At 38.5% G+C, this 19448-nt stretch overlaps 1 protein-coding gene across 1 annotated transcript in view; it reads right to left on the bottom strand.

Moving 5' to 3' along the window:
• LOC121504980 (neurexin-1-beta-like) overlaps nucleotides 1-19448 on the bottom strand; it is a 311753-nt gene that overhangs the window by 199535 nt on the left and 92770 nt on the right. The window contains exon 3 of the mRNA XM_041780094.1: nucleotides 8995-9176. Coding sequence (XP_041636028.1) covers nucleotides 8995-9176 — 182 coding nt within the window. The remainder of the gene's footprint in view (nucleotides 1-8994; nucleotides 9177-19448) is intronic.

Below are 19448 nucleotides of genomic sequence, written 5' to 3'. Positions count from 1 at the left end.
TTGTAGCTTGGTTTCAGACTGTTTCCATCTTTACAAAGTTACTGAAATTTTCACATTTGCTCAAGAGCATGGATAATTTTCAGCCCCATAGGAACAAAGACATACTAGAGTTAAACAAGCCACCACTCTCTCCATACACTGTCTTTTCTTTTTTTTGCCAATCCCCTTGTTTGGGTCCATTTTTCTGACAGTTGGAGGGACATTACTCACCACATCCTCTTCACATCCTGTCATCAGGGCCCAGGATTGAAGATGTCAAACCAAAGTTGTCAAACATGTTGCTTATATTGAATTTTCTAACAGCTACTGCCTTAACAAGGCAGTACCATATCCTTAGAAGACATTGTCTCCATCACTTCCCTCATTATTTGATGTGGGTGTGTCTGAAAGTGTTGAAAAGTTTGTGGTTGACATTTTGAGAGTTCTTAGAGAGCTCATTATTTGGAAAATGCCATGGGAATGACTCATCAGAGCAGACGGACCATGACTGTGCATATTGTCTCTGTGGCGCCGTGTTTCTCACAAGTCTGTAAAGATTCTCTGCCATCCAGGGTACTGAATATCAAACAGTTAGGAGCAAGAACAGCTGGATTTGCAGTCTGGTCTAAAAGGAAATCTCATCTGGTTGGCTTCATCTTTACTACTTACTGGTGGGGAGTTCCTCTGTATTTAATCTCCCAGAGAAGTTAAATAACACAGAACTCCCAAAGAGCCAGTAGAACTAATTAAGCTTCTTGGATGAATAGAGAAATATTTTAAAGGGTACTCCACCATGTGCTTTTTTACTCACTCTGCACAGCCGAACATGCTGGTAGCTTACCCCAAAAGTATCACTGAATTAACAGCAGTTCTTTCTGGTGGGGTTTTATATCACATGTCAAGGCGATTGACCCAAGCCCTGAGTCATGATCTGACAGCTTTGACAATGACACAAATAAATGTACCAAGTAGACAAATAAGGGAAAAAAAATCAGTCATTTGCTGATATGTTTGGGTGTCTGGAGTATCTATCAACCCAGGAAAGCAGACCAAGTCTTGTTTGTGGCCACTTATGTCTTTAAAACACAGAATCCGAGGGCCCACTCGGGATCTGATCTTCTTGTGATGTCACAATGAGAGTTACTATAAGAAAGCCCATCCTCACCTGAAATCTCAGCCTATGGCTTAAAAAAACTTTTGTGAATGCCTGCCATGTTTTGTGCACAAGCAAGAGCAGTGGTATTCAAACTTTTTCACCCAATGCACACCTAAGGAGAAGCCGGAATCTCAAGGTACATAATTTTCATATCTAGGCAAACTTGTTAGATTATCTAATGTTAGTTGTTGTATAGATTTTATCGAGAACACATTGTGGCACAAATTTCAGCAGCATGCCAACATTTGCATCAGCATTGCATTTACTGTTCCAGAGTATTCCTGACCAGGAGAGCTAGGAGTTGGGGATGTAAGGACATATCCTCAATCAGCTAAAAATAACACAAATAAAGGGGGATTTAAATCAATACAGCACAGCTTGTGTCCAGATACTCTGTTTGAACAGTAGGTGGTGCTGTCTTCATTTAACTCTGCTTATTCAACGTCATAAACTCTCTTCAGCTGACCTGAGAGCAGCAGGAAAGCAAAACAGCCATGGCAGGAGAGGATACAACCTTTGTATTAATGGAAGAATGGACTGCTGACCCTGGCTTGTCCAGTCAGCATTCAGCCATTCGCTCAACAGTAGAAGTTTAGGAAGGCAATTCTCCTATAGTTGCCTGGTAATAAATCAAGTAATTTTCTAAAGATTGTGCCTAGCATGTTAAAAAATACCTGTCAAGATAACAACCCCTGAATTGTATAAGACTACATAGAATGAAGCTAATCTGGAATGAGCAGATAATGCTTTCTTGAACCACTGGCCAAAGCCAAGGGATAAGGCCTCTCAATTGGACCTTGAGGCCACCATCACCGTCTCATCGTGGAGCTATTTTGCAGTTTGATTGGGTCTTCGCGGCCCCCATCAGGTGAGATGATATGGGGCCAGGGCTCCTGGGTTCTCAGGTCTAATTTGCCTGTACTTCTCCTCTCAACGAGAGATGGGAATAATTAACAGGACCCAAACACCCACCACGGGCTGAACAGAGTCATTTAGGGGAGCGACTCGGGAGGAACGGCAGCAAATGAAATGTAATTGCAATGGGAGCAGAGCAGCCGGGCTGGTGAATCAGAGTCACTGATGTGTGTGTGAGAGGGAGAGAAAGAGAGAAGGAACGGGCCAGACGTGAGGGAATGAAGGAGTAAATGAAAGACACTGAAGTTAGATGGAGAAGACGCAGCAGAACGAGGAGCAAACAAAATAGTGATTGCTGAGCACTTGTGAGCGACGGGTGGATATTAACAGAGGGAGGCCATGGTTGAACCTAGGTTAAAGTATCAGTTCATTCATGAAATTCAGAGTATTTTATCCCTTTGACCTCTGTTTGCCTCTTGTTGTACTCACAGATTTGCATCATTTCCCCAGATTACAAATTATCTTATTTATATACATCTTCTACAATGGATCTATAATAATTCAGTAGTTTATTACTGGGATAATCCACTGTAAACACTAAACAGTCTTACCAAGAACTATTTTTATGCTTCAAAAGTTTCTGCCACTAACAGGGAGGCAATCGGATTATGTTAAGTAGTGAAAACATTTTGTCTGGATAGAGATGTTGTTCTTGATTTTTTCCACTTTAAGGCTGCTGCTAACTACAAGTATATAAACAAGTAATGACTGTAAAGTTTGCATGCATCTGCATGATGTGGTTCATTGTCAAAGCACAGCTACAAACTTGTCTGTCAAACAGACTCGGCCAGGTAAGTTCTGTTGAACAGGTCAGCCTAGATGACCAGAAAGCATAATAGAGACAGGATTGGTGTTTTGGTCCAATGAGTGACCCTGTAAACTGGTGACTTTCAGCCAAATACATCCATGTATCATTAGACTACAAAATATTGGATAAAACCTGAGTAATATCTGCTATCTGGTTACTGAAGGGAGCTTTCAAGGTCAATCTGAAATATCTAAGCTTTCCAACCATTACTATCACAACCAGAATCAAAGGCAGACTGTACACCTACAAGAAGGTAGAAGTAAGATTTAAGCCAATGTTGAAACTATCTCTGCTAACACCTTAAGTGTAAGTAGAACATAAACTCCTTCATAAGAAAGGACTTACATTTAAACTTGGTTAGTTTGAAATGTCATACTTTGTAAATCCAATAGCAGACACACAGTACTGTGCAGAACTTTAAAGGATTTTTGGGCCAAAATCTGAGGCTGTGGTAAGGCAATGATATGACGGTTGAGGCGCCTAAGGACACCATGGGGCAGGAGGGAGGATTGACACAACCCTGGGTCCAAAAAGTGGACCCAGGGTGATCTCTGATCTCTGGGCAAATTACCAAGGGTGAAAAGGCCCGGACAAAAGGAAAGGTTTCCCATCAATTACTTAGACCACGGCATTCCACCATAGTGTAATTTGTCCCACCAACAATACATTTCATAAAGGTGACATCCCTTCAGCCGGCTCAGCAGCTAACCCATGTAGTGTACAGTCATGGGAGCTGTGCTGCACACACAGTGAACAGCTCCAGACACGTGGCGCAGACAAACGCTCCGTGATTGAGCTTCAGACACTCAAAACCTAGAGGGGACAAACCTTAGAAAATTTAAAGGTAAAACTCGTTTTCCCTACTGTTCCTCTTCACCTCATATCAATGCAGGATCTGTATGGCTTTGCGCTCCCACTGTGTCTCTTTTATGAGTGAGTGGGCTAGGAAGAGCTGTGCATTTATTTAATAAATATTACTGTAATATTCTCATTTTAAGAGAATAAACTCTTTTGTCGAGCTTGACTCTGGCCACCCCTCCCTCTTCCAGCCCCAGGTTGTGGCACATCGGGCCCTGTGATGAATCCTTAAAGCCTGACAGACCTTAAATTTACGCACATGACTGTATCTGGATTAAGAGTCAGTGAAAGTCAGTCTTGGTGCAGAGAGGAGATAGAAATCTGAAGGTTTGGACAGGTCAAATGAAAGCCATATAGAGAGACAAAATATGGAGATATGCCAATCTAATATGATGGAACTGCATACTGCCCCTTATGGTTCAGTCCAGTTTCACCAGTAATTCTACGACTAATGGATTATACTGTGCATCTAACTCTCCACACAACAAATGTAATACTCCAAAGCCGCAGAAATATTACCACCAATCATAGTATTTGACCATTTAATAACTGCACTTCTGCAACCCCATCATCATTTGTGTTGTCCGCTGCATTTACAAACGTGAACTTTCATCCTTGCAGCTATTTTCACAATTTAACAACCACGTTAAGAGCATCCAAATTAGCCTTGACCTACTTGTTCTATGCACCAGTCCCCCCGTACTATTTCACCTATCCCTCTCTCTTTCCCATCATCCCTTGCTCTGTCCCTCTCAGTTTACGCAGCAGTGGATGAGAAGCGACCCAAGGTCAACTATGTTCCTGTCGCTCCCAGGCACGGTCAGCCCAAACAAATTGGGGTCACTGGGCTGTTGGAGTGGTGTGATCGTACACACACTTTGAACACAGTCGTGCAGATGGTTTCGTGGAGATAAGTGTGGATAACAGTGATAGTGTCTTATCACTGCCTACTTTAAGAGAGTGTAAAGGAGCTGCCGAACATAGCAGCATCTTTTCAACCAGCTGTTACAGTAAGCACTGTCGTGGATCTGTTGATGTTGCATTTGTGAGTCCAGGATGAGTGGAGCAGAGCAACCAGGTGTGGTCGTAGCTTGTAATTAAGAGAAAAGCTGCCATTTAAATGAAAATAAATGTAACGTTGGGCAGAGGAAGCACTGAGGTCAATGAGACAATTAGAGCCGGTGTAAATGCATTTTTAAACGCCTGCTGTCCCTTAATTGCCATTTAAAGCTATCATTAGAGGTGGTTTTAAATGACATTTATGCCTAACATATGAAAGCCATAAAAGCAAAGATGAGGCTAATGACTACATTGACAGGGGATAAAGAGAGGTGCTGCTGCGGGATTAAGTCATTCTGTGGATCTGCACATGTGGATCACTCTTTTTGACCTTTGCCATATACAAATCAAAAAATCTAAATGTCATTTCACTGGAATTAATTAACTCAGAAAGATCATTTTTAATGCCACCATTTACGAACCAAAGATTGATAAACTACAAATGTGACTGAATCTTTAACCAATAACAAAAGAAACCCCGTTTTTCAAGGAAAAACCCTCAAAGATTACTGCCTTTGTTACTTCTTCTTCCTATGAGCAAATTTGCCGTACCATGTGTAACAAATTTAGAAATAAACTTACCACCTGAAGCTAAGGCTTCGCTGTGCCTGATGCTCCTTCCATTTACAGTTTCCAGATTTGAAAAGTCATGTTAAGTTAATCTCGCTTACTACAATTCTGAAACTTTGACTGGATGCTTTGATTTTGCAGGATTAACAAAGACCTTCACTGCTTTATGTAGCAGCAGTAAAGCCACTAATACATGACATATCACAAAAAAATTAGTTTTATTGCATATGTATTAGAGTATCTGAAGTATTTACCAACCCCTAAAAGGTGAAATAAGCCAAAACAGTCCTTCGTTTGTGGTCTTAAGACATTTGAAATAACAAAATCTGGGCCCACTGCAACATCATATTGAATCATTGTAATACCTGCTATTGGAGCACACAGCTGTACTCATGTAGGCACACTCCATTTACATATAAAAAGACAAATCAAAACAGACCTTTCTGGAGAGGCGGTTCAGACGGTTCAAACCTCCTCTAGTGCTAAATCTGTGTTATACTTTGACCAAATCACAGCACAGGTGTTCTATTTAGACCACAGACTGTATTAAACTGTGAAAGGGGGTATGATATGCCTCCTTTAACCAACATCCTCTCCTGTTTTTCACTCCATGATCAACAAAGTTGCTGCACTGCATCTTCAGACTCTCCTCTACAAACAGTTCATCAAAAACTCAGCCAACAGTGACAATGTTTTAATGAAACAGTGTTGCTAAAACCTGCATTTTAAACACTATTGGCAGAATTCCAGGTACAACTTTGAGGATAGGTACCAAAAGAGCGACACAGTTACTTGGTAACAAGCCAGAAACTTACTACTCATATACTACACTCAATTAGCATCATTACTACTAACAGACTGCTAGTTAACCATGAAATGAATGAGGAGTTAATGGCCAGTTTACCATTAGTTAACATGGTGATATAGAGTAACTATTCAGTATAAAGGTCTCCTTTACAGTTAGGGATAAAAAGGAGAAAGAGTTAAAAAGGTTCAGTATTTAGTAACGGCCCATTATGATAATCAACTAAAACACATCTGTTACTTTGTGATAGGTGAAGGTCTTTAAACAGTGCCTGTGTTATTTTCTTATTTGTGGATCTGTAATTCAATAACAAACCTGTCACACCAAGACTGTTTATTTTTCTGTACATTGGGAAAATTTACAGAAAGCGCTGAAGTCTTGTACTGTGAAGAAATAAAGCACTGGAGGTGATTTTGTTTTCACTCACTGAAAAGGAAAAAACACTGGGTCCATTCTGACACAGTCATTCATATGTCATGTTATTTGCACAAGCCTGTGCATCATGGCATCATGTCAAGACAGAGTGAGAGGGCACAACTTTAGGACTCAGGCACTGAGTACAAATTTTGGCCTTTATCTGTGACGTTTGACTGTTGACACCCACAGATACATGGGAAGGTCAATGTTCTAAGTTTCAGTGTGAGTGAGTGAGTGAGGGAGAGAGAGAAAGGGAGCTGCTGCCACTGTTCTGGCAATCACCCATTTATATGACTTAGACGGGTGTGAAAAAAGCAAAAAAGTTGAACCTGTTCTCAGGCTAAAAAAATGGACTCAGTGTGCAAAGGCCTTTAGTCATTATCTACCTATTAACTAACAGTTTGGTCTTCATTTATTCTCCAAGGACTACTCAAGATTTTTAGTACTTTATGTCAGTGGTTCTCAACCTTGGGGTCGGGACCCCTTGGGGGTCGCAAGACCAACAGAGGGGGTCACAACATACCTTAAAAAAACTAAGAATGTTGTTTAATAATTACTTTGTTGCCATTTTACACCAACTTTTACCAAATGTTAACCCTTTTTCATCACTTTCAACACAAATTTTGCCAATATCAGCACATTTTTGCCACTTAAAACCCATTTGTGTAAATTTTAAACCCTTTCCACCAATTTTTTTCTGCCTGTTTTTGTCACTCCTTAACCAATTCTTGCCAATTTCTGCCTATTGTTGCCTCTGTTGACCCATAATTGCCACTGTTAACCACTTTTAATTCAATTTTTTGCTCATTTTAACCACAGTTAACCCATTTTTATTCATTTTTCATCCCATTCCACCTAATTTCCAATAATTTTTTGCACTTTAAAGCGATTTCAGCCACTTCAACTCATCTTTGTTTCTTTTTTTGCTACTTTTATCGAATTTTTGCCACTTTAACCCATTAATCTTCTTTGAGAATCCAATTTCATTACATTTTCCACTATTTTTTGCCATTATTAACCAATTTTAACCCATTTTATGTTTTTAACAAAAGCTATGTTTTAAGAAGGCTATATTCTACACAAATTAATAAAGATAGTTGTTGCTCTGATACAAGTGGTCAATATTCAGGTCAAATATAAAATATGGTTTTCACAGCTTAACTTCACAATGGCTCATGATTTTGCTGGCCTCCATGGTCCCCCAGTTTGGCTGGGTCCCAGAAACCTCCCCCTTTATCCCTCCTTATGGACAGCCTTGTCTGCAAATGACTGTTCTTGAATGTGTATGACTGTTTTCATCCACCTTCAGGTACAGAGGGGGTCCCTGGTCTCTGGCACCTTTATTTTGTTGGTGGCGGGCTGAAAAGGTTGAGAACCCCTGCTTTACTTGACAGTCTTTGTCTATAAAGTAATCATTAAGTAACTAATAAATGCAGTTAGGATCTACATGATAACTCATGGTTAACTAGCGTTGAATTCCTTCTTCTTTCTCTGGTTAACTCACAGCTGCATTATACACAGTAGCTATGTCTCTCCTAGAATTCCTTGTTGCAAAGCATTACCCCACAGTACACTGTGCTTAAGGAGCAACGTATCTTTGTCAAGACAAATTAAAGACAACTCTATGTTGGTGAAATACACAAAATCTAGTTTTGCTCCCTCCTCTCATTAACTGGATCTTTTACTTTTAAATCTCTCTTAAAGATTCAATCCATCTTTATTTCCCTGCCCTTGGTTTTTGAGCTTGGAAGATCAAATCCTGGGACACGCTGATAAACATGCTCATGCCTACTCGGGCACTGTGATGTCTGGATTAGAGGCGCTTAGTTTCAAAGGTTTGGCAAAGATTGCCAATGCCAAAAAAGTAGATCTAAATTAATTCCTACACTGTTATAATCCCACAAATAAAATCAGTCAGAAAACTAACAGAAATGATGACAAATTTACCAACAACCACAGTTACAACGTAAACTACTCCAGCTTATCCATCAAGCCCTACAAACTCAGTCAGACTTCAAATATGAGCTTAAAGGATCAACAAGACACTATTAAATATAAAGTCAAAGTATAAACTTTTATCTTCTACCAGTCTATAACACCTATTTTATAACCAGTCTCTTTACTTCAGCCTCCCCTTGTTTTTGCAGTGTCTGCTTTATTCCTCTCACCCTGCTGCAGGCCATCTTTTCAGCACTTTGTGACATCTTTTCTTACTCCATTCATCATTTCCCTCCATCCTCTTTCTAATTCTCCAGAGACAAGTCCGAATAACTCCAAGTCCTCTCCAAGTCCCTTGGTATATACACCTTTCCTGTCCGAGTACATCCTTTGTTTCTGTTGGAGTTTTCCCCATGGTTTTCATGTCAGATGGAGAAACCATTCCCCCATCATTTTATCCCCCATAGGTATCAAAAGGTGCTCTCTTACTATGTGAAGTTCCAGGTAATCTCCCAGTCCTTTGGCGCTCTCTACCCTGACCAGAACAGCCTCCTTCAGCTGCGTGCTGAAGCCCACTGCCAGCCGGTCTGCCCGTGTGCTCGGCCGGTCATTGGGTGGCCAGGTATATGTGATGAGGGCTCCGCCTCGCCCGAAGATGTACGTTGTCCCAGCTGCAAAACAAGATGGAGGAAAATACGGTAAGAATAAAACAGAACACAGTGAAAAATGTTTAACAGCTTGAAAAAAAAAAACCCATAAAATTAGGGACAAGGGAGTTACCACTGTAGCTTTACAAGGAGCATGACAGGATGATGTGATCTAAATGCAAGAGGATTTTTTTATGTCATCAAAAAACTCCCTGAATACTGCTCCTTAGCCCTACAGCAAAGGACAAGTAGTACCTATGGACCTGAAAATTAGCCGTTATCATTGAGGACATCTGTGATTTTAATCCCTTGTGAATCAACCATGTTTGAAATATGCAAAACAAAAACTCCAGACGCAAATTACAGACCATATTTCCCACACATATGTGCTCTGATAATAGAAATCCAGTCAAAAATGGCATTCAAATCAATTTTTGCACCTTTTCTGTTATCAGAGGCTGTGCTGGACATTGTAAACAAAGATCTGGAATTATAAAGGCTATTTACAGAGCTATTAATCACACTAGCTTAACGTTTGTACACAAGTGACTATTTCACCAAGCTAACTACCTCTGGGTCCTATCCACAGACACTCATTTTCTTTAATAGTATGCTTTAAAAAGTCAGCCAAGTTAGAGAACTATCATTTTGAAATGTGTTAACTTATTATTCATTTATGCCTATCTCAGCGTTCAGCGTTTTGAATCTAGTAGAGTGCAGAGAAACAATGACAGGATCGACCGCAGAAATCCACTGAGACAATGGTTTGGCCAGTGATCACACTTTTCTCTATACATAAGCACAACAGCAAGGACCTATAAAGAGTCTCTTAAGTTTGGGGTGCAGGCATCCACCAGACTCCATGCAGTTCTATTTTCATTTCTAATCCTTTAAAGAACATTAACTTTATTAATATAAAAATTATAGCCTGCCATAGCACATTTTTGATACTTCAATATTACAAATTGACACAAAGATAAGGGGACAGTAAGTGCCAATTAGTCTGAGCCTGACGTGAGCACCCCTGTCAGTCCGCCTCTGCTGTTAAACTAATGCACATGCAGGTATGTCATGTTACTTCATCTGTCAACAGGATAGGGGCTCGAATGGGAAGCAAGAAGGACAGGGATTTAACTTGATCTTTAAGTCTGACAGATTCTCAAGGATGCATGACAATCTTTCCTTCATTTTCATGAATGATCATCTTAAATTGAAGGAGAAAAGCTGTTTTAAAAGCACCAACGCATTACGGCTTGTGCCTCCAGAGGACACCAGCTAAATGCATGGTATTTAGGAAGCCTGGAGCAGCGGGAGGCTGGAAGGCGTTGGTACTTTTAAACATAATTTCTCTCTCAAATTATGGAATTTAATGAAGCTAGGTTTACTATGTAGTATCTACACGTTACGTTTTATGGAATCAGGAGTACTGTCCTCTAATAACTTCACGATTTTCAAGGTAGACCAGTGGTGTGCACAGACTTTTTCAAGGGCAGGGGCGAAAAGAAAAAAAGGGCACATACCCGCCACTGAAGAGGGCACTAAGTTTCGCGTGTTTTCAAGGGGACTTTAAACATGTTTATATGTTATACAAACGGCACATTATATAGCCTTAAAACAGACTAACTAGACAGACTACTCGAGTTGGTTTGTAGTTTGGATCAGCATCCACAAGAACTGTGTAGATTCAACGTTGGACTGTGAAGAACACACATAAATAAATAAACAAATCCCTAGGGGGTCTGGGGGTCTTCCCCCAGAACATTTTCAATAAAGTAGATGCCATTTCCTGTATTCTAGTGCATTTTAACAACATATTAGCACCAGATAATCCAAACTGGTTCTGTGAGATATAGTTCTGGCTCAATATAGATCAAAAAAGGCCCAACATAAAAGTCATTGCAACAGTAATGTTTTATAGTATTTCTTGGTCCTAATGGTCTTCTGGAGTTTAGTGTGTTTTTTCAACCCAAGGGAGCAGTTTAGTGTGTTTTGCCAACCAGGAAGGCACTTTAGCATGCGTTTTGGCTCCCAAGAGGACACTTTAATGTGTTTTGGATCACAGGAGGGCAAATTAACGTGTTTTGGCACCCAAGAAGGCACTTTAGAGTGCGTTTTGCCTCCCAAGAGGGCACTTTAACGCGCTTTTTTCAACAATTGGGCGGGGGGTGGGGCTAGACAGCTAGGCAGTTAGCTAACAAGTGAAACCATCGTAGAAGTGCAGCGTCACGTTTCTGGACATTTTTGAAGAACCTCTTTTTAATGTCCTTAAACAGCAATAAAGCAGAACCTACTTTAAAAACAATAAAAATAGCTAATAAGGCAAAGTCTAAGACCATTTTTGGAAACTGCTTAGTCATTCTGCTAGCTTACAGCTCTGCTAGCTAACAACTTATGTATTAAAACGTGATGCACAAACTTAAACACAACCTTCCGCTTCTATCTCTACTATAAAACTTCTATAAAACTTTAAATAAAACCATAAAAGTCGCCATACTCACAGGCAAACAGGGTCCTATGCAACAATGAAAGACAGTCCAGCAGAAGGTGAAACAACGGTTCTCTGCACCCCAAAACACTGACAGATATTAACTGTTATCTGTTCAGAGTTCTGCTTTCAACCAGGAGGGGGCGCTTAGCTGCACTGACCCTTTACCATAATACATAACATTTCCACCAATAAACTAGTAAAGGTAAGAAAATTGTCATAAAATTAAAATCTTTAATCAAATTATAGGATGTAAACATAGCCTAATTATGAAATAAAAAAAATATATATGATAAAAAGTCATAATAATGAGATATAGTTAGTCGTGTATGAGCTAAAAAGTCACAGTTATAAGCTAGAAAAAATCATAATTGTGAGATAAAAAGTTTAAATCATTAGTTAAAAATCAAAATCCAAGGAAGTATGACAACAATTTTTTAATATAAATATATATAATATATAATTATAATAATATACATATACTGCTGAGAAAATAAGACACCATTATGAGACAGAAGGTAATAATTATTAGATAAAAAGGCAAGAAAAAGAGAAAAAGGTATTTAAAGGATGAGATAAGTCAGAAACATGAGTTAAAACTTCTAAAATATTGAATAAATGTCAGAATTATGAGGAAAAAAGTCCAAATTATGAGATATAATAGTGAAAAACATGGATTAAAAAGTCAAACTTATTGAATAGAAAGTCATCAATATGAGACTAAAAGTGAGAATCATGGGTTTGAAGTAAAGAAAATTGATAGTGAGTCATAATGTGAGATAAAAGCTGAAAATATGAGAAAGTTGTTATGGGATACATAGTATAAATTAAACGGTAAAATGTCAAAAATCATGGGTTTAAATCAAAAAATCAGATAGTGAGTCCTAACTATGTGATAAAACGTCAAGATTCTGGCTCTTCATCCCATAATTTTTACTTTATTTCAGAATCTTGATATAAAAAGTCAAAATCAAGAGTTGAAAGTCAAATATACTGGATAGTAGGTTTTTATCATGAGATTTAAAAGTCTTGATTATCAGAAAATAGGTCAACAATGATATGATTACATTAAGGTGAAAATAAGAATTTTTATACAACTAATGCATTTTTATCTCATATTTTGACTTTTTATCTCATAATAATGAGTTTTTATCTCATATCTTTGACTTTTTATGTCATTATTATGAGGTTGAATCTTGTAATTCTGACTTTCTACCTCAGGACATCTGATAATATACACTTTATTTCATAATTAAATGAAAGGGGCCTTTTTAACTTACAGAATATGAGTGAAATAACAACTAACAGTTTATTTACATAAAGGCATTTCTGCACTCTTTAAAAACAAGAGTGCAGCGGCACTTTTTATTGTCACTGTCATGCAGAGCCACAGCATTTGAACCCAGACTTCTCAGTAGATTTTCACTAATACTAGGCCTGTGGCAGTACTGCTGTAGAGAGAATTCTCTTGGCAGTTTTAAGTTGTAAATGTTGGAAATATTTACAACAGTGAGGACTGAACGTGTTGCATGTAAAAGACCCTAGCTGCACTGGTGCATAGTGTGTTGTAGAGAACAACATGCAGTCGTGTGCAGCTTTAGCATTAGTTACTCACTCCATGGCTGGCTGTCATCGCTCTTTGAAGTGTTAATCTGGCGAGCGAGTGCCGCTTCAGTTGCCCTCGGTTGCCTACAGATGTGATGTATTCAAACTAGGGCAAGCTGACAAACTTTGCATTGGCTTTCAGTATAAAGCAGCAGGACTCAATGTCAACAAAAGAAAGTTCTCACATCTCCTTGTCACAAAACTTGGCTTTAACTGTATTTTGGGTGCCGGCTTTAAAAACGAACACATATAAAAATGTATATCCCAGCCTGGCACGGTGAGCGGTTTCATGTTTGAACTGTACAGAGGACTGAGCTCTTGGCTCTGCTCCAATGAGCTCAGTGGTGAATGAGAAATGACGGGCGTTGGCTGTGATTAGCATAGAGTAATGAAGCCACGGTGCACTGCCCCCAACCCTGTGGGATGCCTATCATAAATATGCATTCATATTAAATACAGGCTGTGAGGGTATGTGGTAATGCATAGAGACACGACAAAGCCAGCTTCATTTCTGCCCCCCTACAAGCATAAAACAGAGATGTATTATGATTCCTCATCCACTCTTTATTCTTCCTTTTCAATTTGCAGTGAATTTCTCTCCAGATGTTTTCGAATTACCTCAGATAAACATTTTTTCATCTGGGTATGATCCTAAATGTGCTAATGTATTGGGATGTCGAGTGTAACAAAATAGAAACCACCCATCACTTCTGTCTTTGCAGCTTTTACCAGGAAGTTTGTTTTGAATCCATCTTATCATGTGCTTTATGTTAACCTCCTTGCAAATATGAGGACATAACATTCTCGAAAGTATCACATAGTATTACTTTCTTTAAGAATTTTTGAGAAAATTGTCAGGACTGTCCATTGAAGTATTTGGGAGAATTTGTAATGCAAATTTCAGGGATTTCCATAGATAATTTGGGGATTCATTCTTTGTTTTTTTTGTATATTTTGTGTATAATTTTTTATAATTTTGAAAGCATCGTTGTAAGTTTTATTACGGTGAAATCTGTGAGTTTTTGCATTAAAATTTTACATTCTTTTATGTTTGGGGGGGGGTTGTCATTTTTGTGTTACTTTGGAAAATGTATTCGTAATTTGAGGGGAATTTAATTTGAATATTTTGGGAATAATTTGCTTTGAGTTTTTTAGGTATTTAATTTTTTAATTTTTCTTTAATTTTGGGAATTTGACCTTTGATATTCCCAGAATGTAATGGAATTTTCAGAAGAATTTGTTGGCATGTTGGGAGGAATTTTCTGTTGTTTTCATGAAACCTTGGGAATGTATTTGTTTTGGGACATTTCTTTGGTATTTGGGGAGTTTTATTGAAAATTTTCAGTAATTTAAATAGAATTTTTTTTATTTAAAATTTAGGCTTTATAAATAGGTTTAATTGAAATATTTGAGGAATGCTTGAAGAAATTTTGGGTAATTTTGGGGGGAAATTAAAAAAAAATATGATTAAGAATCATTCACAAAATAATGTAGTTTTTATAATTTTAGGGAATTTTTGTTCATACTGGACATCTTTTTTTTTTTTTTTTTTGTCAAAATCAATTCCTGTTTAAAGACAAGGCTGAGCTTTTCAAACTTATCAGGTTCTAATTATTCCAAGTAAGTGGAAGAAACTAAAAATGAATTCTAAACAAAGCTAAGGTCATGGGAGGTTAAAGCATCTTGGTCATAAGTTATTACCATATATAACTTTAACCTCATATAGATGAGTCAGATGTCCTGCTCCTTCTTAATTGGCCAATCAGGGAGAAGTTACATTGCATGTCATTGCTCCAAAAGTTGAACTGTTTTCAAATGAGAGCGCTTTGAGCATGTTAAGGAAATTTTTCGCTCAGAACACTGAGTGCTGAACATGCCGCACTACACTGCTGCTGCACTGAGTGCAAAAAATAGCTGCTGTGGACTCAAGCCCTATGACAGTATCACCACCTTTGCTCTATCTGCTTGCAACAGACAAAAACAAAACTTAAAACGAGAAGTTCTGAAGCCAGTTTTTCACTGACTTATTCAAAATGCTGTCTCAAAGTAATTTTTATCACATCTAGCAAAAGGCATTGATGTACTGCAGGGCTATTCAATTACAAATTTAACAGGGCCAAATTTTAAAATCAAGAAATGTAGCCGAGCCAGACATGTTCTGCGCCAAGTAAGCAGCTGGTAATGTCAAATTTTGGACCAAGGCATATCAATTTGATGAAAAATGTTCCACTTTTTATTCATATTCTCCCTTTTAAATTTGGCAAAATGACAAAAGCACATAAAAAATGCATAAATACACAACAACAGAGCTGTATTCGAACATAACCTGATGTAGTAGAAATGTTTTTTCCACTTAGATGAAAATAAAATAAATAGAATTAAAAAATAAAATGAAATTCTGTAAATAATAATTTTGGCTACATCTTACCCAGGCATATCTCAAAGTGCATAAAAGCTAAATTTGCACAGTTGTAGCTTCAGTTGAAAAGGACATGTTTTATACTTGGTATCTTCGGGCTACTTCTGTAAACATCACTCACCGTGCTTCAAAACAACTTAATGCATTGTAGGTAGACTGTTGCTAGGCTACGCGGAGTGTTGCATTCATGTTCTGAAACACTGTGGGAATTTATGAAAACTTGCAAAACAGGCTGCCCTCTGCATCTCTGACACGATCACAAGCTGGGCCACTTGGGGGGTTGGTTCTGGGCTGCTTATTGAATATGTCTGATGTACTGAATACCTGACATAGGCCTTAAACCTGCAAAAAGCTACAAAACCTGACAATCAGTCAGATTAGTAACATCACAATTCAGGCAACTGTTTGCATAACTCCTGGTTTTAAAATGATCTAAATGGAAGAGTTATGGATAAAAATCACAAGCTTATCAGATTAAACTGCTCTTTTCAGGCATTTTAACATGGGTGTTAATAGACTTCTGGGATTTCTGCCTTAAGGAGCTGCATTTTTGCACTTCTGCAATAGCCTCATATATCAACAGTGGACATGGTCGTCTGATTCCTGTACAGGTCTAACCTCATCCCCCTCTCCTGTCGACACCACTCTGAGCCTTGACCCCTGGGTGCCTCACATCTCTGTTCAACCACTTTCACCCCACTCTAAACCACAGAAACATATCGACCCTTTTCAAATCCACATTACACATAGACATCCTCTTCCTCTGCTGAAACCAGCACTGGAAATGCCTCCAATGCAGCCTCAGTTGGGATATCAGTATCGGCAGGTAGGCCCCTTCTGTAACAGTTCAATACCATATTGTATCAGCCCTGAAAATTTCCCCTCTTTTCAATCAATTCAACTCCAGTGAACCTAAAACAGCCAAGGCAGAGAGTTTCACTGGGCCACCAGGGATTTATTATGTGTGCCACAGGAAAGAACGGTTTTAAAGCTGCAAAGAAAGACTGTTTTCAGGTAATTAATCTTGGGAAGCTGGCACACAAAAACAGTGTTGTTTGCAGATGGAGTAACATTAGTCAGAGGTAGCAAAGTGTCACCAATTTGGCAATATCTTACACCAAAATATCCAAACAATAGAACAACAACGTGTTTGGTGTGAAAGGCTTGAGTTTGAAGGGGTACAACTAGTGTTTCTATAACAGATTCTAAGTGCTGTTATATAACACTTTTTTTTGACAGCAGGATGAGGTTTTTACTTTTAATTGGCTATTACAGGTAGATGTATTGTAATCAGGATCATTGGGAAAATGGTCTTGTGTCACCTGCAGTTTTTAATAAAGCACCAAGACAAATGTGTCATCTTGTTAGAGGTCTGCAGAATCACAGTCATGCATGAAGCCATACATGGAAAGTCCACAGCTTGTTTTTTTCACAGTGACAAGCGGACATTTATGCACTGCATTCTTTCTTTTATTTCTGAAAATTAAAGAACAGATCTGTTGTTGCATTATCTGTCATTTCTTTCTTTTTTTCTGTTCATGAGTTGCAGTCTTTGGCTGTGCCCACTCTCAAACCTCATGACAAAAATACATTAGAAGGCCTGTGATTGGTTTAACACAGCTAGTAACAGTCAAGGGTTTTTAAATCAGCACATCTTTCATGCTAAGATTTGAACTTAGCCTTGTTGAGTTACGCTTATTGTGTGATTTAGTGAGAAATTTCGTTGCAAAGAAAGCAACCAATGTCAACAATTGGAAAAATTTTCAGGTTTTTGGAAATGAAAAAGCAGCATTGGGATGAAGCAAGTGTTGAGTGTTATACCGGCACATACTGTTAATGTTAGCACTGTTAGCACCATGTGGAGCTAAAGAAGGCAGCAGCCAGCTTCTTCCCTATGAAGTCCAGATATATAAAAAATGAAATCCCTAGGGTATTTTTAAAAAAAATGTAAAGCATAGTTTCTGTTTCATGGGTGAATTTCTTATATCGAGGGAGAAAAGGTGTTAAAAAGTGGCAACGCCTTTCAGACTTGGAACGCTGCTTGCTTCTAAAATTCACGTGTCAGCTCGTGTTGTAAAACTGTGTGGGAAAAAAAATGTGTGGGATTCATCCATGAAACAGCAATGGTGTAAATTAACATTATTGTTTGTTATTTCATTGAAAAGTCTCCTAAATTTATAAAAAACAGTAAGCAACAGATGTGGACAAAGCTTATGGGTCCTTCACTCCAGGTCTTTCAGGCCTTTAAAAGGTCTGACTGTTGCTTTGAGTTTAAGTGGAATGGCCTTAAAGGTATATAACATTAATTCTTAAGTGGTGGGTTGGGACCGAAAAGTGGGTCACAAAGCCATTTTCAGTGGGTTGTGGATGTGTGGCTGGAAAATATGCGGCAAAAGTCTACAATATGCTTTACTATTGAAGGAATGTCTTTATCTCTTTTTTCCCTTACATCTTTATTCCATCTTAAGTTCAAACCGCACAATTTTTAATAAAAAATGTCTGGGGTTGAAAAACCTGACAAATTGTGGTGGCGATAAAACTTCGAGAAGATGATGCTGGGTTCTGACACTAGATTGGTTGAGAGCCGCTGGTATTTAACACTTCTGCTCATCAGGTAGAGTTACAATGGATGTTTAAGACAGAAAGCATCCTCCACTATGTTTTTGCATTTATTTTTTCTGGTCAAGACATTTCAGTCAGGAATACTCTCATCATACATTTTACTACTTAATTGCAAAATGGATATCCAGTTTTACATGGTGGAGAAGGCTCAGCTCAAAAGATTCTCCCTTGGTTAGTTAAGCAGCATGCTTTGACTTTCCAGGGAACGCATGACTAGAAACCCCCATATGGATAGATACATTAATCACATTGTGTTAGTTCAAAAATCAATTAATGCATAGTAGCATGAATTTCAATATGAGGGTGCAACAAGCTTTATGCTATAAAGGAGGAGGCTGGGGTGGAGGAGGTGAAGCTTTGCCAGCAGAAGCAGCAATATGGTGCATCAGCATTAATGCAAGCAGGGATTGGTGAAAAGGACTTTATATTCAAATACGCCACTGTGTTGAGAGAAAGAGCTGTGATTGGCTGTGGGAGCTGGGAGGCGATAATTGGGATCAGCTGGCTGTCAGCTGGGCCGTCGACTTAAGTGTCTACTGTTGAGCTTCATATTAGCTACCACAGGCAGGGATAGAGATGGAAACCTAATTTCATAAGGACCTGTTAAACATTTTTCAGTACCTGAAAATCAATCATTTCTGAACTTGTCAATACTGTGATTAAGTACTATAGAATGATTAATCCAGTTCAACCAAAATGTAGCGCCCTTGACTCTTAGCTTAGAAACAATTCTGTCTGCTGCTGCTGCAGGACAGTCATCCTCCTCAATAAGGGTCTAGCCTTAGTCCTATATGATTAAGTCAAAATCTGATGAAATAAATGTTGCAACTGGCGGAATAAAAGCTAGTTGACAACTAAAAAAGGCGACTTAAGGTTGCATGATAATGCTTTCAAGGTTCAGTCAATAAAATGATTATATAAAGTGAAGATAAATAAAACTTTGCACACTATAAAGGGAAGAAAGCAGACACTCAAAGCATGTAAAATGTAACAATCAGGGTGGAAATACTGTGTTGCAATGGCCAAATCATTGAAAAAGTCAATTTGTTTCAACCTTTTAGGCTATTTCCTTCTTGTATATAGCCCTGATGAAGACCCCATGGTCAAAACACAATTTACCCCCTTTTTTTTGAAGAGTGTCCATCATTATTTAACATTTCCTTCA

The sequence above is a fragment of the Cheilinus undulatus genome, linkage group 22, assembly GCF_018320785.1.
Source record: "Cheilinus undulatus linkage group 22, ASM1832078v1, whole genome shotgun sequence".
NCBI classification, from domain to species: Eukaryota; Metazoa; Chordata; class Actinopteri; order Labriformes; family Labridae; genus Cheilinus; species Cheilinus undulatus.
The sequence above is the reverse complement of the archived record's forward strand: the minus strand, read 5'-3'. Positions and strand labels throughout refer to the sequence as shown.